Consider the following 24,563-nt stretch of genomic DNA (forward strand, 5'->3'; position numbering starts at 1 on the left):
TTATGTTAGAAAGCTGGATCATTCTTATTATGTATATTTGTTTTCCTCATACTTCCTGGTACACCAGAACATGTTTATGGTAAATGTTTAAAAGCACCAAGTGTCAAACTTACAACACCGATTTGCATAACGTCTGGAAACCCATTTAACCGTAATTGACAATGAGACCTGTCAAAATTTTGTTTAGTCTTTTTTGTTTGCAGATGCGGTCATATATGAGAGACAAAACCAACGTAGTACCAATTTTCTTGTCGGAGCAGCACTGTATGTTTTGCTTCTTTCAACCCAACTTAGCATAACCCTCCACCAGACAAAGACGTTGAAACGTGCCATTGCTAAAGATTACTATACTAAATTCACATGATCAGCTTTGTTTGGGCCTGATGTGAGTGAATAAGCCAGTTTAGTTTGTGGGACCTGTGCACTCGTATCAGATCTAAAGATTTTACTGACATGCCTGTAGAGGCTCAAAGACAATGTCTTCAGGTGGCCATGATGTCTAATATATGAGGCACATTACAAAGTGTATTGTAACTATATATTCCAAAAATATAGAAATAAAGACATTGTTATTTGATGGTTTATAGAGCAGTCATCACCCCAAAGTTTTCGTTAACGTCAATAGAAGAAGGGACAGCTGGGAAAGTCTATATCACATGATCCTGTCATGACAATGAATTTAAAGAAACAACAGTTCCTTGCAAGACAACAGATAGCTAATATGTTGGTGGAGACAGTGGGATCAATGCACTAAACGTGAAGAGACAATTGCAGTTATAGATCATGGTAACACACATTATATATTACTTCATGGTTTGTTTCTGCAAGATGGTGAAGTTGTATTTGTAGCTAATTGAAATAATTTAAAACAGGGACATATATATATGATCCTGAACTGAAACACTATTTGATATGCACAAGGCATAGAAGAGTGTCACGAAGTAAACTAAAATAAAGTTTTATTAAGAATTACAGTTTGGAAAATAACTGGCGGCAACTGATAGTCAACCAATATTATTTACTGTTACCTGTTTCACATTGGGTGCAGTAGTGTCGACAATGATTCCACGTTGCTCAACTACTGTTGACTTCAAAGCATTATTAATTGCTGTCACGTGAATAAAATATCTAGCACCATTTTGAAGTGTTAGATTTTCAAGCTTTTTGTCTTTTTCCATTGATTTGCATTTCCTCAAGTCGACTGATATGTAATCCTTATAAACAGGGAAAAACTTATGTTTTAACCCACCTTGATCTTCATATATTTTATACCGATATTCTTTTAGCTTTGATTCTGAATCGGCAAATTCCCATTTGAAATACAAGGATGAGTTATCAGTCTGATACATTAACTGTGACATGTCATCAGAACGAACGATGCGTGGTGGCGTTTCATCAACAATATATCCATCTGTCTGCTTTACAGTTGTTAACCCAGCACCATTTTGAACTTCAAGCTCGACATTAACTTTATCTCCATGCTTTGTGGCAATCGAATGGTCTGTAAACGATGTCTCTCTCCCAACTTTAAAGGTGCCTTGTAGTTGACCATTGACAAACACTTTAATAGAATAATCTGCTATTTTACTTTCTGGGTCTGTGAAGTTATCCCATACAGATTTTATTGTGGCTGTCTCTGAACTGTAGTTCATGTCTTCCCGTTTGTTTTCACCATCATGTATCCACCCATGAATTGGTGTAGTAGTGTCAACCAACACTGAAACAATTAAAATATGATAAGACCATTTTTCTGTGATACATGCTTTGTTGAAATAATCTATAATTATATACACCGTATTTGGTTTTAGCGGTTTTATGCTACTACATCTTGAAAAATCCTCATTTTACTATTAGTTGTATTATTTAAAAACGAAATAGGAATTGAATAATTAAATATCATCATCAGAACATATGTTTGACAAATTATTTTTCAATTCAGTTCCAGCCTACAATGTTTCCATACGCCAATGTAGGACATTGATAAGGGCGTTTCTGCAAATAATCATAAGAGCAAGTGTGTGTGTGTGTGTGTGTGTGTGTGTGTGTGTGTGTGTGTGTGTGTGTGTGTGTGTGTGTACGTGTATGTGTCTGCGTGCGTGTGTACGTGTGTGCATATTTTAAATCATATAATTATATTTATTATTCACTTTATAAAAGAAATATTGTTTTGTTTAGGAAAATCATACTTGTAAACACCAAAACAATTAACACCCTCCCTCCTGTGCAAGCTATGCTATTTTACCGCTGTCATTTTAATGACGTCATGCTCCTAGCCGGGACGATCAGCGTTCCGTCAATTCTATAAAGTCCAATAATATAGAAAGGTGGTATGTAAGAAATACAGAACCACATATCAGTTGTTTTGCCGTGCTATTTATTGCTCTCGTTTATAGTGCAAACGATTTATACCAGTGACTTGACCGCTAGGATGTCTCGTAGTATAATATTCTTGAGCACTATAAACGCATGCAATAAATAACATGGAAAAACATTTGGTATGTGGTTTTGTCTATGTATTACTAATTTCCAATACCTCCATCAGAAAGAGCTGTGATGTGTTTTTGGTTCACTGCTCTGTTGTACACAATAACAGTTGAGAAGTAAGACGTGTTGTGCTGCAGTACGGCAGAAGAGCATGAAGACTTCAGCTCATACGAGAAATTTGTGTACTTGACAATGTCGTCACTGTTTGGACTTCTACCAACACCCCATAGATACCTGTAAGTAAACACATTACATTAAAAATGTATCTGTTGAGCGATATTATGTTTTGAAATGTTTGATATTATTCATGAATTTAACTGAAACCAATTAATGGCTCTTCTTAAAGTGACTCCTTATCCAAATTAGATATGTTGCTCTAATTTTCTAGATTTCTAAAAATAAAAACTATCACTAATATGTTAGATTATAATACCATTACACTGCTGTTTTCATGATCTGGGACAACAACAGCAACGACAATAATAACATAAGAGGGTTCAATGCAATTTTGTCAGGTACAACATAAATTGTTTTGAATCCTAAAATATGACCGTTTAATTTACAAATACAACGAACTTTTAATTACAAATCAATTATGCTTTTGTGATTGCTATTTAACCAATTAATTAACACGTTTAACATCTATAACACTCGCTCTAGACAACCAGATAGAAGGCCTACTGACACGATATAGGCTATCCTGTTAATTAGCAGTAATGACTTATTTTATATCCACCTATCACATTAGAAGCAGCAGTAGAATGAAAGAAAGAACTTTAAGGGTGACAGAGTGTAGTAAATTGAATTAATAGTATGGTTATTAGTATATACATGTATAGAGTCTCGTTATTATAATTGTTACTTAGTGCAGTTGGTTACGAGTGATTTCCCTTGAGTAATGACTGAGCTTGTGATGCAGCCAGAAGGGCTTTATGGATTAAAGAGTAACTGTTTAAATGTTGTGTTATTGTTGTTATTGGTAATAACTGATGTTCCCAATTACAAAACACAGGACAATGAATCCTGCAATAAACATGCACTCTGAGAGTACTGCTAAAGCAATGCATGTCCCCTATCGGGTCCAGCATGTTTTCGAATCTTCTAAATTCAAGGGTCATAACTCTGTGAAAACTTGGTAAATTGCAGTGAAAGTTAAACTTGATATGTAACAGTCAGTACCTGATAAAGCTAAATACAAAATTTCATATATTTTTTAGCATTTTTTTTGGTACAAATGTTTTGATACCTCCTAAAGTCAACGCCCACAACTATGTGAATGGGTAAATTGCCAATAAAGTCAAACCTAATTTGTAACAGAACATGATAAAGGTATTCACAAAATTGCAAAACGAAAATCGGTAGAAAAAAGTTTTCGTATCTCTTAAATTCAACAGTCTGGGGTTTCGTTTAACATTCATTCATTCATTCATTGGTTCGTTCGTTCGTTCATTCATTCATTCAATCATTCATTCATTCATTCATACATTCAGTCCTAAATTCAAGGGATATAACTCTGTTAAAAACGGGTAAATCGCCATGAAAGTCAAACTTGATATGTAACAGTACATGATAAAGCTATGTATAAATGGCTCGCCTACTGAATGCATTTTCTAGAGACAGGGTAAGAAATACAGCAGCCAATGATTTATCAGTACTGGTTGGAATGAATAAAAATATCAACATATTCATTGAGGACAGTTAATCCTATAAAATCCTCATTGAAATACCCCCATTTCACTCCAGTGTGCTACCACCCAGCTCCCAATATCATTAACCAATTATAAACACTGGATACCTTGCAATGCCAGACTCTGGATCAGAGAAATCGATCCACTGAGCACATATTTTGTTACTGTCTGCCTGGTACATCAAATCCATTTTGAGCTGATCACCGTCGTAAACATGTCCATATATTGGTGGCGTTTTGTCAATCAGTATAGGCTGCTTACCATGAGATGCAGTAATGAGGCCAGCTGAAACAAATATTACTAGTTTAATTCTTCTTTCTGTTCATAGTTTAACACAAATATGGACATATAGTGTTCAAAACAAGTAGGGAATATTCGAAATCAGTTGAAAATAATTATTGAACAAAACAAGTATAAATACAAAGTCCATTATCAGGAGTCGAAGTTCACTGAAATTCATGTTGGACATTCGGTTCGTCGGCCTACACATTGTGCAGATACTAAGCAAAACTTGCCCTACCAAACATGATTATACATTATAATTATAATAAGAACAGTTTTAGAAAAAAGAGGAAGCACCAAAAAATTACAACTTAAAAGTGCAATGTAACTAAATCGTTTGAATAAACTTGACACAGTTATAAGAAACGTAACACTATATTTATTTTAATTATATGGTAACACATCGTATCTATAAGGTATACTATAACATTCATCAATGTGTTTATTTAACTGCAGATGTTTCTGCTAATTCAGTTTTAATTACACACGAAAGTGTTATGAAATACTAAGTTGAACTTATTCAGCCGCGCGTGGGGGGGGGGGGGGTGGGGGTGGGGGGGGGGGGGGAGGCAAGATAGAAGGTACCGACTTCTAAGCATTTTGAATGTTGGAAAGCTTTAACCCGACCACCACCACACCCCTCCACACGAGGCCCAAAACATTTATCTACACACACACACACACACACACACACACACACACACACACACACACACACACACACACACACATACATACATATATATATATATATATATATATATATATATATATATATATATATATATATGTGTGTGTGTGTGTGTGTGTGTGTGTTTGTGTTTCTGCATGTGTGCGTGCGTGCGTGCGTGCGTGTGTGTGTGAATCCTCGGTTTAGTGGAAATACCTCATTTAGCCCAGTTTGTTCAGTGGCTTGTTAGATTTGAATTTCTTTTGTAGGAAAGTGTTCATCCATAGCAGCTTTATTATTTGGTATCAGTCTGTTTGAGTTGAAAGAAGCTTACAATACCACATTGAAATATGAAATTTTAAAAGGCCTCCATGGCATGGGCCTAAGAGGTCGACTTCCTGTTTTATTACAAAGTGTTACCATACACGTTGATGTTTGTATTGTATTCCCCAAACTTTACAAGGTGTAAACCACCAAATTCAATTCCATAGATGACAGTATTAACATATGGTGGCTAACACTCCATCAGTCGACATATACACCACGGATATAAATACTATCAAGGTCAATATGAAAAATCGGGGGTTAAGGTGCTTATTTCAGAGATAACGGGTATCATCTATGACTACCCTAGGTTCGAACACAAGTTTAGTATGTGTTAGTTACAGGTACCCCATATATATTTCAGGCCCAAACACACTTACATTTATCACCAATGACAGGATTGTGGTATTAACTGCTCTGTCAAGAGAACTTTGACCCTACTGGAAGTTGTTTGGTTTAGTACTACCTATACTGTGGTTTGACATCATTATATAAATAATGTTTTTTTATACTTACCTTTTCTGAAACCCAATAGCCAATGTATATTTATGTGCTGGGGTGTCGTTAAACATTTCATTCATTCATTCGTTCGTTCGTTCGTTCTTTCGTTCGTTCGTTCGTTCGTTCGTTCGTTCGTACGTTCGTTCGTTCGTTCATTCATTCATTCATTCATTCATTCACTCATTCATTCATTCATTCATTCCTGTTTTTATTTCCCAATTTTTAAATATAGATCTTACAAAGTCTGGATGGGGTCAAATTTTTTTGACATTCACCCACAAGATATGGGTGTACCTCAAGTTACTATCATGTCTGTAACTTTATTTTCTGTGCAAATTAAAAGCATTTCCCAATGGTTAAAACTTGTGATATTTACTGTTTATACAAATCGTCCAATATGAGTATTATTGAACGATAATAGCAGCTTTGTTTGAATAAATTTCATTAATTGGCAACTAACACGTAGACCCAGAGCTGAATTGAAACAATAATCTAATTTCAGTGGTGGTTGAGACCAAAAGCCTGGAGGTTATATCTGTCAGGAAGATATCTTTTGTGTCCCATCTAAAATATATTAAATTGATAATACAGAATGGGAATCAGACCGAAAGGTTATGCTCCGTCTGTACAGATCTTGTTAGATCAAAACTTGTCTATTGATTCATTGTGTATCTGTCAACAAGCCCATTTTAGTTACAGCTGCTAGATCCTATACATAGTCAGGGACTTTTAGAAAAAAACCCACATTTGTAGATAGCTTGTATATTGATGCATGACGCACCTTGTTTGGGTGCTAGACGTGCAAAGCATTCTTTGCAGTATACCAGTAAGATTAAATCATTACCAAAATGAATGAATGAATGAATGAATATTTAACGACACCCCAGCACGAACAATACATCGGCTATTGGGTGTCAACTTATGGTAAATGCAAAACTCATTACCAAAACATCCTATCCTATACATAACGTAGTGTTTGGTAACAAATATATGAAGTTGTTTGATGCAAGGCCGAATGCTATCCTTACATTTGGTCTTCGCATTAAGACTTTGTTTTGTCGGGCTTAATATTGATTTAACAGACAATTTGAAACTCCCATCATATTTTGTTTTCCCACTTAGTTGTATTACAACACAACAACGTGTTTTTGATCGTGTGCATCTGAAGAAAGGTTGCATATTGAAGACAGATACCGTGATTACACTCCTGTTTATACAGACGGATCACGGGATGGGAATTATATGGCTTCTGTTATTGTTTTTCCATAAGACACAATAATTTCCATGAGATTGCCCGACTCGGCATCTGTGTTTACTGCAGAAATCTGAAAAGTCATTAAAGCCTTGGAAGAAATAAAGGATTCTGTTTTATTTAAGTTTGTTATTTTCACAGATTCACTTTTGTGTCTTCAAGCTTTACAAAATGTGAAGCTGGAACACACCTTAGTTTGGATGGTGATACGAAAGTTTTGTCTTATTATTGATTGCTAATAAAGACATTATATTGTATTAAGTTACCAGCCTTGTTGGCATCACAGCTAATGAAAGGGCATATTCGGGTGCCAAGCCTCGTTTGGATTTGTCTCATGCTAGGGTTGGTATATCTAATACTGATTTAAACATAGCATTAACCAATTTATCCTTTAAACTTGGTAAAGTGATTGGAGCAGTGCAGTTACGAACAAGCTTTCTTCAGACAAACGGTGCAGGAAGGATGCACTAATATTGTCATGCTCGCATCGACCCTACATACTTGGCAAATTAATGTATCTTAAAGTAGGATCCTCCACCTCAGTGTTAGTACATTCAGTGCACTCTGATGGTGTGTCACATTTTGGTGGGAGTGTAATCACGTTAAGCAGATTAGAAAATGTATATTTGATAGAAGAAATGTCATGGAATCTTGTTTTGAAATTTTTAAAGAAATACTGAATTTTATTCCAGATTTTAAATTTACTTATCTGTGATATTTATGTTTTTCACAGTTCTTTAATATGTTTTATTTGAACTTTGGTTCAACTGACCACTTAGCTAATTATGTGTGGTGAAATCGCTAGGATCCAACAGCTAAGCAAAAGGTATCAATTATTTTTTTGCTCACCTGATAGCCCTCGTGTGTAGCCTGCTAAAGATTTGTTAAAAATATTTTCTACGAATTCAAAATGCATTACCTTTGTTAACTGCTCGAAGACGCACCCATGCTTGAACACCTGGTTTAAGTCTCAAATCTTCTAAGACCAAATATGGGTTAGCTCTGTCCATGAAAGCATGGTGTGAGTATGATCGGATCATGACATCATACTTTGTTTTCCCCAGACCAAAATCGACCCTAGCGATTCCTGATTCAGTATCCGATACATTGTAGTAAACTCCCAGCATGTCAAAATCTTCATCAAACAGCAAATCACCAACTTCATAGAAGTGTGGAGGTGATGTATCAATGGTGATTGGTGTGGAATGGCAAACCGTTGTCACAAGTGCTCCTCCGTGGATCACAGAGTTGATTGCTTGAGTTGTCACATAGTATTTTCCATCTGGGATGAAAATATCCTTAGCAAATCCAGTGTACGTCCAGCTTTTTGGGCTAAGTGAATTGGAAAATGGATCCACAAATGCAACTATGTCTTTTCCACAAACACGAGTCCCAACAGCCCAAGTGTATCCCCAAACACCACTTTCATCATCATGGAAACCATCCCAGTTAGCTTTAAAAATATATAATATATATAATTTCGTTTTAATCTCTAGAATGTTGTTTTGGTGTTTATGTTTATTGTAGTTCATTCCATGTATACACTGAAAGAAGCACTTAAGCTATAGAAAAGATGAATCAGAATTTAAAAATTATTATTGTAGAAAAAGATACATTTGAAGATTAATTTAATAAATACGCCAAACTTCCAGCATGTTTACAAAAATATTATCGCTTTTTATAAACGGCATTCCACTACTGTAAAACAAGTTAGTTCATCCATTTTCACCTTACTTTCCTAGGAAACAATAAAAATTGAAGGAATGACCTATGCACTTTCTGTCATTTATCCTTCAACGTGGGCTGTTCCAACATAAACTCATAGACCATTTCATCTTAAAGCTAATCACATGGATTACAACGTCATTTTCATTATCTGTGTTGATTACTGTATATTGGAACAAATCATTATGTGTTAGAAATGATATAAAATACATGGGTGAAAAGAAAACTGATCTTTTACCTGAGATATAATTGTTTGCCATTGAATACAATGCATCCTCTAATGGTCTGTGACCATTGAACACGGTTTTACTGCCAGGTCCATCAATTATTTTTCTGCAATTTGAATGACATATGACTTATGACTATGTAAAATGTATTATAAAATACATGGATACATAATCTATTTATCATATAGAAATATGCTTTGTGTTGTTAAAGAACACACTAATGGGTACTAAAGTTGTACTATTAATTTTAAAAATGAGGACACATACTTTTGTTCATTTAATTAAGCATATATTATAACCCAATTCAGCATATGTCACTAAAGTATATGAATACAAATAATCTGACTTGTTATTAGTGTATGCTTTACAGAACATATTCACCGTTTGAGAGATGAAGGAAACATGTCATACTATTAATCAAGAGCATGATCTAGCTCAGTTGGCAGACCCCTTGGCTAAGGTGATTTTGTCACAGGATCGACCCTCATTGATTTTGCCCATTATTCCCAATCAGTGACCCCTGATTGATACATCAACGAAGGAATGAAATAATGCTTTATTTAATGATGCACTTGTTGCAGTTATGTGACATTGGACATATGGTTAAGGTACACACATATCATGGGGCAGGAAGACCGCTGTCGACATGACTGGTATATAAGGAATGGAAAAGTGCATAGAAAAAGATTCCTTGCTGCTAATGAACAATTGTAGTGGATTTCCTCTGAAGACATGAGTCAAAATTATGAAGTGCTGGACATCCACTAGCTGATCATGCATTAACCAATGCGCTCTGGTGGTGTCGTTAAACAAAATCAAAACTTAACCTGTATTAATTTTTTAATCATTATCATATGTGTTATTTAATCAATGATTACCACTTGTTTGCATGTGGCAATTAGTGATGCACTAACAATTTAATACCAATTATGTTTAGCTTTAATTGTATTTTTTTTTTTTAAATAGGAATATATTAACACAGAAATGACACAAACTAGTAGTAATAAATTGAATAAGAAAGCAAAAATAGATCTGAAAATGCACAATCAGTGCATATGTTAATAGATGGACATATATCACAGGCTGGGGTTTTGTTTTTTTGTAATAACGTCCATGCTTATAAAATATCTTAACAGCATAATTTATCATCATTTTAAAGGTGTATTTTTTCTGTGCTGTTTTTTATGTTGTTTATTGTGAGGTTGTTTTTTGCTGTTCAAATAGTTTGAGATGGGAGAGAACATGGGGCTGTGGTGGTGGGGATTTTTTGTTGGTGAGGTCTTTCTGGCATGGCTACAATAGGTTTGGTGGTAGGTTCCATCCCAGCTCCTCTCTTTCCCTTTCGGGAGCAGGATGTAGCCCAGTGGTACAGCGCTTGCTTGATGCGCGGTCGGTGTGGGATCGATCCTCGTCAGTGAAAACTGTCTTAAGCGGTCACACAAGGGAGTAGATACACGTGGCCGCTTAAGACAGGTGGCCGCTGAGTACAGGTTGCCACATATATAATCTTTAAAACATTTGTTGTTGTTTCTTGTTTTACCGTCTGCACTGCTAATCAACGGATGTGTGCTACACAGTTGACTATAAATCAACTTGTGACATGGTGTCTCCTTCAGAAATAATGCAAATGGAATGTAAGTTTGTTTTCTTTTTCCATTTAATTATTTAATTCCTATTTCATGTGGTGTATTGTCATAGTACGTGAATCTACAAATGTCAAGCCCAGGGGCAATTAGATGCATTCCAGACTCATACTTTCTTAATTGATACACAGTAGAGATGTCGGGACTGAATGGGTACTAGTATTCTTGAAGGTGTGAAGATCGGTTATTTGCTGCACCTTATCGCTGTTAAAATATCCCTTTTATATAATAGTAAAACTGTACTGTGACCGCTTAATGCAGGTATTTTAGCGATTTGGGATCCCATTTAGGTGGCCGCTGGCCGCGTTAGACATGCGCCTGCATATTACAGGTGCATTTACATTATAAATCGTTTGGGAGGGAAAAAAGTGGCCACTCAAGGCAGGTGACCGCCGAATACAGGCGTCCGATAGGACAGGTTTGACTGTATATGTGTGTGTGTATATAAGGGTGCATGGAGTTACAGCCCAGCGCAACCTGAAGGGAAAGAGAGTAGCTAAATACGCTAACATTTCATGGCTCTATGACACTGACGTAAAACCCGATTTTGCTGCCAAATTATCCATGTAGAGACGTTACCCAGAGAGCAAACCCAGTGAGAAACCACCACAATGGCAGGTTTAAACAAGCAATACAATTGTAACCCATTGTTAAACTAGGGCTATTAAACTACACATGAAACGACGTGAAATACACAGAAAAGATTACCCATGTTTTAACATAGGTTAACCCATAGGTTTGAAAACCCACCGATAACCACATATGAAATAATCCCTAAGACTTTTGGCTACTGCCTAAGATTTAATTTAATTGTATTATTATCATTAGTATGATTATGATTATGATTATGATTATTATTATTATATTATTATTATTAATATTATTATTGTATATAGAACAATACACTTTGTTTAGGCAGCCCATCTAAATTCCCCTGCGTGTGCTGTAACCTCACCGTGGTGCAGGGGTGTAACATTCTCTTTGAGAATGGCCAATACAGCACAAAATTGAAGTTTTGAGTAAAATTCAGTATCCATAAAATTCTGTGATATTTGTGTTTTTGCACAGTTCTTTACACTGTTCTTTACACTGTTTTTGTTTAAACCTTGAATTTTTATATTGATGTTGATCATCACTTTATTTATTTGCATTACCATAGTTTGACACCCAATAGCCGATGTATTTTTCGTGCTGGGGTGTCGTTAAACATTCATTCATTCATTCATTCCCATCTAAATTGCTATCGTCTGCTTCAAACTTTTACTGAGTATTTGTCCACCTAAAACTAATCTACCCCATTATTGCTGGAACCAACAACTGATCAGGCCCGCAGCCAGCGTTTCGAGTGTGTGTGTGTGTGTGTGTGTGTGTGTGTGTGTGTGTGTGTGTGTGTGTGTGTGTGTGTATGGGGTGGGGGTGGAAGGAGGGTCAGATCGACTAGATATTTGATGGGGCCTTTGGGATATGAAACTGCTCGAGTGCATGAAGCAACAGAGCTAGGAGTATGCTTCCCCAGAAAATTTGTAATCTCTAAAAGCTTTTAAAACATATTTTCTTCGCAACTGGAACTTAAAAATTGATATTTCAAACAATGATTTTTCGACTATTTTGTAGATTGTATTTTTGTTATTAAGATTATTATTTTTTTTTAAAGATAATGCAATTGTAGCACACAACATGAGTTAAGGGTACTGACCCGAGGTATATATTAAATATGTTCTGCAATTGCTTATTATAACCTTAGTAACAAAAAACGTATGTGTACCTCAGAACTATGATCAGTTCGTGTAATAATGACCATATTTATGAAAACCTTTACCCTACTTTCTTAAACATTAGCTACTTTCTCTTTTTTTATATATCATCACGAATTACTACCAACACATGCAGCCCCTATTAAGAGTACACGTGTAGTCTTCAAACATTTTCAGCAAAAGATAGTGCATGAGGTATTGCATCCCATTTTATTTGTGTCACGTGATGCATCATATCATCGAAATGGCATCTACATATTGGCCGCAAAAGGTTTTGAAATACTTGGAAATGTATGGCATGATAAAGCATCTTTTATGCCAAAACGACAGAAGAATATTGCTTGACATATAATTATGGAAGCCAGTGTCGATTGGAATCTCAATATAAAGATCAAGGCATGAACAGGATTACTTTCTGTTGTTATATCATTGGAACGTGGACTGCTGTCATTGCCATGTACTTATCGAATGCTACGAGGTTTTCAATGTAGCAGAAACTACAATTAAAAACGTGTGCTACATTTGTTTTGATTTTGCTAGATCAGTTACAAATTCTAAATCATGTACACTGCAGCTTTGGTTAGGGAAAATATTAAAACAAAAGAAATGGACATCTTTTGTGGGATGGTTCGGATGAATCCCCCCCCCCCCCCCCCCCACACACACCCTTAAATACGGGCCTGCTGATGTAGATAGAGGCTGGACACAGGTTGGGGATTCCTGAAACTTAAGTGAATATGGGCATGCAGTTGTCCATAGACTTGGCATATGTGTATATCTCCAGTCATTCGAGGACAACAGCTTATTAAAATGTTTAAGTATGCTTCACATTGTGACTGGCTGTTGCTGAATAAATCAGTCGATTTGACACAAAGGAGTAAACCTAAACATATTTTGCATCGAATAAAGTAAAAATTGCTTTGTGAATGTAAATTGTGAGATACAGCAAATGATGCATAGAAAACATAAATTTAAAAACGTGGCAGTGGTTGAGTATACACTAATTTGTGAAATTGTGGCAAAAGGAACTTTTGTAATAACAGTTTCTTACATAGTAAGTACAACATATGATCAATAATATGAGAACATAACCCACTGCCATCATAGGGGTAACGTTTTTTTCCAAAATCATTTAATTAAAAAGAAATAATACGCACTTCTTAGAAACAAGAATAGTGCATGCCTTGATAAGCTATACATTTCAAGACAATAAAAGATCTAAGATAATATAGCCCAGGGAGTATTAAAGTGACATTGTTAACAACATAACATTTTAATTCAAGGTAATAACCTGTGGTTTGGTTTCCAGGTCACCTCCCTGCATCTCTGTGTGATAGCTGCACGGCACCCATCGTTCACAAATACATCTTCTATGTTGTTTAGAATAAGCCCGGGCTCTGGTGGAGTAAAATCAACAAGAGTTCCCCCTGACAGAAGGTAAGCATAGTACCCCAGCGTGTTGTAGATGTATGCATTGATATAGTACCGTACTCCATGTTCCAGCGTCACACTATATTCTTTGAAGTAGATATGGCGAGTGCCAAGTGTTTCATCATTCTGATATGATCTACCATCACAGCGGTTTGGATAAGAGGGATTTGCCGTAATATTTCCAGATTTTGGTGAACTAAAATATTTTAATTTGTTTGAGTCAAAGGAAAAAGGCGTATCATCTGCAACTTCTCTACCATATTGTCCAGGACTGTAACCAAGAGATATGTTGTGTACTGGTAACAAGGGTGAGTCTTCAAATACAACAATATTTGCACTTACGGTGTTAGGATGACTTGTGTAATGATAGCAAGCTTCAACCATACCAGCAGGCAGGGTATTATCGTATGTGTCAAGTTTACACTGTGCATAGCTAGTTAAACCTTGGCTGTTTTTCACCCGAACAGTCCAGTATAAGGGAATACCATTTGGCAGTTGAGCTGGTATCATTTGTGTAGATCCACGCATTAGTGTCCAGTCCATTACATTTTTCCCACCTGGGTGTTTGCCAATTGAGTAATGGATAGTTAAATCACTGGTATCACTTTCAGCTTGCACCTCTAAATTGAAGGCAGTATCCACTGGGTGTCGTCCTTGTAGTTGGCTAACCACACAACTTGGTACAGAAGCAGTGCTCTTTGAGTGGTAATTTCTACATGATGATGGACAGCTTGGAAATCGTGGTGGAAATTTGTCCCCTCTATTATTTATTTTTTCCAATACTCTATATTTAAATACTGGAGCTGTCCAGTGCCACAGAGTCGTTCTTATATCGATGAAGAAAAGGATTTTGACAAAAGCTTCTAACTTTAACTCAAGTGGGATTATCTCTAGATCCAGTGCTTTTCTGAAAATAAGAATTAGTTGCTTATTATCCAAATCATGTATACTTATTTAATATTTTAAAAATAAAACAAATCCCTGAAATGTAGATACTATTCGAAATTTGATGAATTATAGCAACGTACTTATGCTTACATTGTATTTGAAGACGAACAAAAATATACTGATATCCTTCTAAGTGTTGTGCAAGCACATATATGCATCAATGCACCAACCTCTGAATCTCATACTAAAAGTGATCCCTGTCAATAATATCAGTTTTGCTTCAAGCAAAAAGAAAAGGAAATCTGTCTTTGAAATAAAGCAAATGTTCTATTTTAAGTGCAGTTTGAAATAATATAAATATAAATAAAACAGGAATACTCATCCATAGTCAAAGCGTTTTCTGCTCACAGTCTTTGAAATTTTATTTGCTTATACTTTCCTCCTACACAGCAAATCTAGTAGACATGTTAATAAAATAATTAATATAACATTTAGTAGGATAAACTAAGCAGGACAATGTAATTCCACGTGTTGCTGTTTCGTGGAAACAATCGCAACGTTTTCAATGCCATTTTGACTACTTTGTGTGAAAACACGATTTTAATCACAATAGGAATTTTGTCATTCAGATTATTAATATTAATATTTCTAATACCTTTTTGTGTTTTTAATTATTAACTTAAATAGTGAAGCCTGGAGTGGGGATATTGGTCAGTTCATTTCAATTCAATTTTACATACTTAAGACATTAAGATGAACAATTGTGACAAACATTTGTTACATGAAGCTGTACAGTATTATAAAGATATGTGGTTTGACGTGAAGTAAACAATGACTAAACAAGACAATTATGTCTTCTTTGTTTTAATTTACAATGATCTTAATTGTGTTGAATAGCACAGCGCTGAAGGGAGTTTGTCATGGAAAGAAAGAAATATTTTATTTAACGACGCACTCAACACATTTTGTCATGGAATTCAAATGTAAAGTATTCTCAAAATGTTTGATGGATTATGGGACCAAAAATATATAGAGGCTATTTCATGTGGGTTTTCTTTTTTTTTACATACGATTTGTATGTCAATGACTGATGTGTGAAAAATATATTTTCACACATTGCGAAGCTTATCCTATCGAAAACACGTAACGCCATGATATATTTCTTCTGATGGAACTTTCCAGAACATTTACTTGACCATAGACGTTTTAAAAGAAATTTGAATAAACATTATCTTTATTTAATGATTAAATTAACATTCATTTAATAATACTGCTGTGCAAACATACCTAACGAAGATATCCTCCCCAAAACCCCACAAAGAGAACATTGAGTCATCATTATTTAGCTTTGTATTCAATTAGTTTTAGATATTTGATCGTAATTGCACTTCATATCTTTTTTATAGGTACATTTGTTTAAATTACTTCTTTTTTTTCAAATACGATCAGAGGCTATGGTAATCATCAAACTTAGAACAGGAAGAAGCGACACTGGCCTTAATAATCAAAACAGAATAATTTACAAGGGAGATAATGTAATCAGGAACTTGTTCAAAGAAGTAAATATGATTTCTATACTTTCAGTGTAACTAAAATACAGTAAAAATATTAATTTTCACCAAATATCACTTTTATGTTTTTTGTAGATCTATATATTTCATTGCTATGTATATAACAAAAACATTTATCCTATAACTTATCATTGATAGCCATGTCATAAACCCATGTGATAATTTAGTGTATTAACCCGCTTAATAATGCAAATTTGCTTATTTTCTAGGTAATAATGTGTTGCTGTAAATGGATCATTTGTTTACAAGCCAACAAGACCTGTATACCTGCGCGTAACGTTTTCACAAGATTCAGTTTAATATGCGTGACCTCAAACTAATTTGTGCTAATCGTGATGACGTCATATTACCGATGAAGGCGACTTTAGTACCGTGATTTACTAAAAATCGAATTAAAATGTTATTTTAGAAGTGCTTATAGGATAAATAGAATTCGTTACTCGTTTTTTAATATGTAAAATATCAACAGAGTCTATGATAATCTGTGTTTTCACGCAAAAGATATTAATTCCATGTTTGATGATTAAACGTTTACCGAAAATCTACGACGTAAACATATTTACCAGTTGAAAATGCGTCGTGTTTTGACTAATGTTGAGACGGATAAAGGAGTAGGCCAGATACAGGTTGAACACAGTCAACGAGAAGTCGCAAGGCAGTTTAATGTCAGTCAGAGTGTGATTGGGTGGATAAGGCAACGACTTCAAATGACTGGATCCGTTTGCTGTGCACAAAGACCAGGATCAGCATTAAGCAAAGCAAACACACGACGCATTTTCAACTGAAGTGTGCGTGAATATATGAATGGTAATCATGCACCTTTTATATCCATGGTGATAACGCATTGCACGGGCACAACATACATAATTTCAGACATGGGTGCGTTGAGACAACCCATTTGTTGGGGTGACAGTACGTAAATGTGTTTGCATAACGTTTACCATTTTGTTGTGGCCTATAACGGGTAGTAGTATTACTCATATTGAAATCCAAATGCTACTTAGGAAACCTCACTCTGGGCCTAATCCACGAAGGCCATATATTTCTTCTTTCATAATTTATGTGTTGGACGGGCATTGTTTCGTGTAGTACTAACAATATGAGTGACCCTTCAATAGTGACGCTGAGTGTGTGTGTGTGTGTGTATGTGTGTGTGTGTGTGTGTGTGTGTGTGTGTGTGTGTGTGTGTGTGTGTGTGTGTGTTTGTGTGTATACACAGACACTTCAAAAAAAGTAGGGCAACCTGAAATATTAATGTTAATATCAACTATTAGACTGAACATACGTTTTGACCACAGACATCCTAGTAAAAAAAACGAAACACATTCCATAGTTTGCACATGCATACAGTGCGTGGGGTGTCATTCTCGACTTTGACAATTTCCAGGAAGGTCCATTGATCACTGTGGAACATTATTTCTGTCAATCTTTTTCATTCTGTTTCATACAGTTGTTATTGTTTTGTTTTTAGTCATTTTTATTTTTTGAATTTGCGATTTACTGATAAAAAAACTTTCAAATTTCAGACCCCAATCGTCCTTCAAGATCTTTGGTGGTCATAAAACCTACTGTAATACTGAACTACCCGTAATCTTTGTCCAATTAATTCACTATTATCATATAACCATTCCCCCCAGCTAATATACCTTACAATGTTGGTAATTGTAAATTCTTATTAGCGTTCCCCTACTTCTTTTAAAGACTATATATATAGTACCAGTATAGTACCAGTACAAGCTCAAAAGTATTATTAATAAGTTATGTAGTACATACATCTCTGTAACAGGTAGTTTTCCATAGGCGATTTCAAGAGAAAGAGGAAATTTTGTCCTCATGATGTAACCAGTAAGTGTGATTCCAGCCTCAATAAAACCTAGACCTACGGACAGGGATGCCGATAGTTTAGCAGCTATCGTTGGTCTAAATACCATCTGGAAAAAAACTTTATTAATTGACTGTTATGATAAATTAATAAAATGGCTACAAAACATGAAATGTTGTAGTATAATTGATGCTGTAACATGAATATTGTGGTATATATATATATATATATATATATATACTCTTCAAAAAAAGAAACGCAAAAGGGTACAAATGGGTTATAACTCCGATTTTATGTTTCCTACTGGTTCATGCTTTGTGAATATAAGGTCATTGCATGTCCCAAACACATTCCCACGGTTACATTCGATAAAACGCAGCTACTGTACAATAAAGTTCCAAAATGTGAATATTCGCAAAAACGCAGCCACGTGCAAACCATGTCACCACTGCACGTGCGTTGTCTGCACGTGCAACATGAACACCGACAGTATAAAAGTGCAGGGTGTTCGCTTGCCTGGCCTCTGTATCTGGCCGACAGTTGACAATCCAGGACATGCCACGTCTCAGTGAACCGCAGAGAAACAATGCCATCGGCCGACTAGACGCAGGCGAATCCAGAACGGCCGTTGCCAGGGCATTCCATGTGTCCCCAAGCACCATCTCCAGACTGTGGGACCGTTACCAGCAACATGGATCAACACGTGACCTCCCTAGATCCGGTCGACCACGGGTCACTACCCCCGGGCAGGACCGCTACATCCGGGTACGCCACCTTCGGGAACGATTGACTACTGCCACCTCCACAGCCGCAGCAATACCAGGTTTGCGCAGGATATCCGACCAGACCGTACGGAACCGCCTACGTGAGGTAGGAATTCGTGCCAGACGTCCAGTTCGAGGTGTCATCTTAACACCACAACACCGTCGACTCCGACTGCAGTGGTGCCAGATTCATCGACAATGGCCTCAACTGCGATGGAGACAGGTGTGGTTCAGTGACGAGTCCCGATTTCTGCTCCGACGTCATGATGGAAGATGTCGCGTGTATAGGCGTCGTGGTGAACGTTATGCGGCAAACTGCGTGCAGGAAGTGGACAGATTCGGCGGGGGTAGTGTCATGGTGTGGGCAGCCATCTCACACACTGGCAGAACTGACCTGGTCCAAGTGCAGGGCAACCTGAATGCACAGGGCTACATTGACCAGATCCTCCGGCCACACATCGTTCCAGTTATGGCCAACGCCAACGCAGTGTTCCAACATGACAACGCCAGGCCTCACACAGCACGTCTCACAACGGCTTTCCTACAGAACAACAACATTAATGTCCTTCCTTGGCCATCGATATCACCGGATTTGAACCCAATTGAGCATCTATGGGACGAGTTGGACCGACGCCTCCGACAGCGACAACCACAGCCCCAGACCCTGCCCGAGCTGGCAGCAGCCTTGCAGGCCGAGTGGGCCACCATCCCCCGGGACGTCATCCGTACTCTGGTTGCTTCAATGGGCAGGCGGTGCCAGGCAGTTGTCAACACACGCGGAGGCCACACCCGGTATTGACTCCAGATGACCTTGACCTTGGTGGTGTGTCCTATCACTTACTCACAATGGACTAGAGTGAATTGTGAACAATCCTGCAACATTTGGTAATTATCGGACTCACCATTCAATAATTAAATCAATTCTCCAAATGTTACGACAATGTGGTTTTGCGTTTCTTCTTTTGAAGAGTATATATATATATATATATATATATATATATATATATATATATATATATATATATATATATATATATATATATATATATATATACTGAACAAAATAAGAAACTTCCGCTAACTTTGCTTGAACATAACTTGATGAAAACAAACCGGGGGAATAATTGTTATATATGCGTTTAAAGAGTGTTCCATGATGCATCGTTTGATGCAAAAAGCATGGCCATAGGTTAACAGAAACTGGGAGAACTTTTTACCAAGTGTGGTAGGGGTTAAAAAACCCAACCTACTTAATAACGGGCATGACCACCTCTTGAATTGACCACTGCAGTGCATCGCAGGCGCATAGAATTGACTAAAGTGTTGATTTCTGCCTGTGGAATATTGTTCCATTCGTGAATGAGCGCTTGACGAAGTTCGTTGACGTTAGCGGGTGGGTTGGGACGACGCCTCAATCGTCTGTCCAGACTATCCCAGACATGCTCGATGGGGTTGAGATCAGGACTTTTAGCGGATCAGTCATCAATGAAATCAATGTTATTTGTCCTAAGAAAATTTACAGTGTCTCTAGCTGTATGAGAGGTGGCATTATCATGCTGAAAAATCGGGATGTTGGCGTTGTTATGGAACAGAGGAATGACGTGATGAGCGAGAATGACATCGCGGTCACGTTGAGCATTTAAATTGCCATCAATGACGACTAGTGGTGAACGATAACCATGGGCAATGGCTGCCCAGACCATGACACAACCCCCACCCCCGAAACGATCTCGTTCAAGAACACAACAGTCAGCATAGAGTTCATTTCTCCTACGGTAGACGCGCACCCTGCCATCACCACGTTGTAAAGAAAATCTGGATTCATCCGAAAAAAGAACGGTATTCTAGCGTCGCCGTATCCAACGAGTGTGTACACGTGCCCAATTAAGACGATTTAGACGATGACGTTGCGTTAAAACGCATCCGACGTAAGGACGTCGTGCATGTAAATCGTTCTCCCGCAGACGATTACGAACAGTTTGCCCACAGATTCGGTTATTATGAAGCCCAGGTGTGTTAGCAGCAGTAGCAGTGGCAGTTTGGAATCGATTGCGCAAATGCGTGTTCATGATATAGCGGTCTTGACCACGCGTTGTAACACGCGGACGTCCACGACGTGGCAAGTCGTTGGTGCTTCCTGTCGTTCGAAATCTTACGCGAAGATTTCGTATCGCTCGACTAGAACTCCCAACATGCCTTGCAACGTCTTCTGTCGACATGCCAGCATCAAGCATGCCAATCGCCCGTTCGCGTAAATCATTGGGTATTCTTGGCATACTAAAAATGCTACAATGTAAAGAACGTTATTTTTTTTACAAATTTTGAAGCGTTTTCGTTCACTTGACAACAATGTCAGTAAGACAAGTAAAACAAATTGACCGAATACTACACGGGACATGTCGAACCATGCATGCACGTGCAAATTGAATTTCACGTTGTCGACGATTAACAGTGCAAAAATAATCCATAAAATTCATGAATCGTGATAATACAGCTCAAGGCTAATACGACCTATATAATTTCATTACACAATGAATTCTTTAACACAACAAATACTATATGTACAAATCGGAAGTTTCTTTTTTTGTTCAGTATATATATACATATACATATACATATACATATACATATTACATATACATATACATATACATATACATATACATATATACTCTTCAAAAGAAGAAACGCAAAACCACATTGTCGTAACATTTGGAGAATTGATTTAATTATTGAATGGTGAGTCCGATAATTACCAAATGTTGCAGGATTGTTCACAATTCACTCTAGTCCATTGTGAGTAAGTGATAGGACACACCACCAAGGTCAAGGTCATCTGGAGTCAATACCGGGTGTGGCCTCCGCGTGTGTTGACAACTGCCTGGCACCGCCTGCCCATTGAAGCAACCAGAGTACGGATGACGTCCCGGGGGATGGTGGCCCACTCGGCCTGCAAGGCTGCTGCCAGCTCGGGCAGGGTCTGGGGCTGTGGTTGTCGCTGTCGGAGGCGTGTCCAACTCGTCCCATAGATGCTCAATTGGGTTCAAATCCGGTGATATCGATGGCCAAGGAAGGACATTAATGTTGTTGTTCTGTAGGAAAGCCGTTGTGAGACGTGCTGTGTGAGGCCTGGCGTTGTCATGTTGGAACACTGCGTTGGCGTTGGCCATAACTGGAACGATGTGTGGCCGGAGGATCTGGTCAATGTAGCCCTGTGCATTCAGGTTGCCCTGCACGTGGACCAGGTCAGTTCTGCCAGTGTGTGAGATGGCTGCCCACACTATGACACTACCCCCGCCGAATCTGTCCACTTCCTGCACGCAGTTTGCCGCATAACGTTCACCACGACGCCTATACACGCGACATCTTCCATCATGACGTCGGAGCAGAAATCGGGACTCGTCACTGAACCACACCTGTCTCCATCGCAGTTGAGGCCATTGTCGATGAATCTGGCACCACTGCAGTCGGAGTCGACGGTGTTGTGGTGTTAAGATGACACCTCGAACTGGACGTCTGGCACGAATTCCTACCTCACGTAGGCGGTTCCGTACGGTCTGGTCGGATATCCTGCGCAAACCTGGTATTGCTGCGGCTGTGGAGGTGGCAGTAGTCAATCGTTCCCGAAGGTGGCGTACCCGGATGTAGCGGTCCTGCCCGGGGGTAGTGACCCGTGGTCGACCGGATCTAGGGAGGTCACGTGTTGATCCATGTTGCTGGTAACGGTCCCACAGTCTGGAGATGGTGCTTGGGGACACATGGAATGCCCTGGCAACGGCCGTTCTGGATTCGCCTGCGTCTAGTCGGCCGATGGCATTGTTTCTCTGCGGTTCACCGAGACGTGGCATGTCCTGGATTGTCAACTGTCGGCCAGATACAGAGGCCAGGCAAGCGAACACCCTGCACTTTTATACTGTCGGTGTTCATGTTGCACGTGCAGACAACGCACGTGCAGTGGTGACATGGTTTGCACGTGGCTGCGTTTTTGCGAATATTCACATTTTGGAACTTTATTGTACAGTAGCTGCGTTTTATCGAATGTAACCGTGGGAATGTGTTTGGGACATGCAATGACCTTATATTCACAAAGCATGAACCGGTAGGAAACATGAAATCGGAGTTATAACCCATTTGTACCCTTTTGCGTTTCTTTTTTTGAAGAGTATACATATACATAGATATATATATATATATATGTGCATACCAGGTATGATATATACCAGACAGAACTCAGGAAATGCCAGATCAAGATCAAAGACAAGCTGGCCAAATGCATTGACCCATTAAACACAGAAAGTCATCCCACAGCCCTGGTCAGGGTTAAAATTTGGCAGTCACCGGATCGCCCGGTCGCCCTTTTTTGGCTAAGGAGACTAAGAATTTCACAAAGATAGTCCATTGGGCGGCCATCGATTTTAGTGTCTGGGGAGTAGAGTACCAGTTGATAAAGGAAGACACTGAAACTGAATCAAATGTGACAACACGCACGGCGTCTGTGTTGGCGCAAACTATAGATCTATGTTTTGACGGCGCCATATTCAGCTTGTGTGGCTTTATGCCGGATCTGTCTTAAAATAGATCTCTAAACGTATTGAAGAAATATCAAAGTCGTCGGCTTAATGGTAGGGACTGGATACACCATAATTATCTAGTAGAGCTACTAATTGACAATTGTTATTTAATGTCATGGTAAAAAGGAATCATATTTAATTAGCCCTGTCTGGTAAACATTATTACCATGTTATATATGTTCTACCACAGTAAATGCTGACAATGTAGTCGCCATTGGCAAAGATCAGATGGAAATATATGAAGCAAAGTTAATTCAAATGAAATCCTCAACACTGACATGATCTACTCTAGAGTGATGGCTCTGATGAATTCACGTGGCATTAGCCTTCAGGATATCTTCCAGTATGACATCCAAATGGCGCTGTTTGGAGACGATAATGAAATGTGTATGATCAAGACAAAGTCAATCATGAAAAAAGCCCTGCAAGTAGAAGGTTCCAGTAGACTCTTGCAAAAACCAGATGTCACTATCATTGACGGCTGTGCAATACTATGGGTTATCCATTGGCCAACAGGTACCAATGTGGAAGGTTTTGTCGATGAGTACGTGAATTATATCATCCATAAACTGCATGAGATTGATGTTTATCGTGTATTTGACTATTACAATCCATACAACATTACGAGAGGTACCAGGAATAGCCTTGGAGGAATCAAAGCAAGCAGGTAGCATAAACGTCTTCCACAAACTCCACTTCTGTCACAACAAGTCGTCCTTATATGCCCAGAGAACAAGGTCCAGCTGATTGATATAATCTGCAGCAGCTACTTCAAAGAATACATAATCTTCAGGCAACTTGTAATATGACAACTGCAAGTATTTTTGTAACATGATCTAAATTAGGTCCTTCAAAATCATTCAGAGGACTTGTCATACAAAGCGAAAACTTGAAAACAACTCCCGAAGAAGCCAATGTGATCATTCCACAGCAAATGATGGCAGCTGTTAAGCAAGGTGCAAACTG

General features: G+C 37.9%; 1 protein-coding gene across 1 annotated transcript in view; it reads right to left on the reverse strand.

Moving 5' to 3' along the window:
- Window positions 1–18,371, reverse strand: part of LOC121368684 — a 48,821-nt gene extending 30,450 nt beyond the window's left edge. The window contains 7 exon segments of the mRNA XM_041493423.1: window positions 1,029–1,717; window positions 2,534–2,718; window positions 4,280–4,457; window positions 8,121–8,654; window positions 9,165–9,259; window positions 13,842–14,888; window positions 18,214–18,371. Coding sequence (XP_041349357.1) covers window positions 1,029–1,717; window positions 2,534–2,718; window positions 4,280–4,457; window positions 8,121–8,654; window positions 9,165–9,259; window positions 13,842–14,888; window positions 18,214–18,371 — 2,886 coding nt within the window.
- Between the last annotated feature and the right edge of the window lie 6,192 nt (window positions 18,372–24,563).

The sequence above is a fragment of the Gigantopelta aegis genome, chromosome 3 (assembly GCF_016097555.1).
Source record: "Gigantopelta aegis isolate Gae_Host chromosome 3, Gae_host_genome, whole genome shotgun sequence".
In the NCBI taxonomy this organism is placed as follows: Eukaryota; Metazoa; Mollusca; class Gastropoda; order Neomphalida; family Peltospiridae; genus Gigantopelta; species Gigantopelta aegis.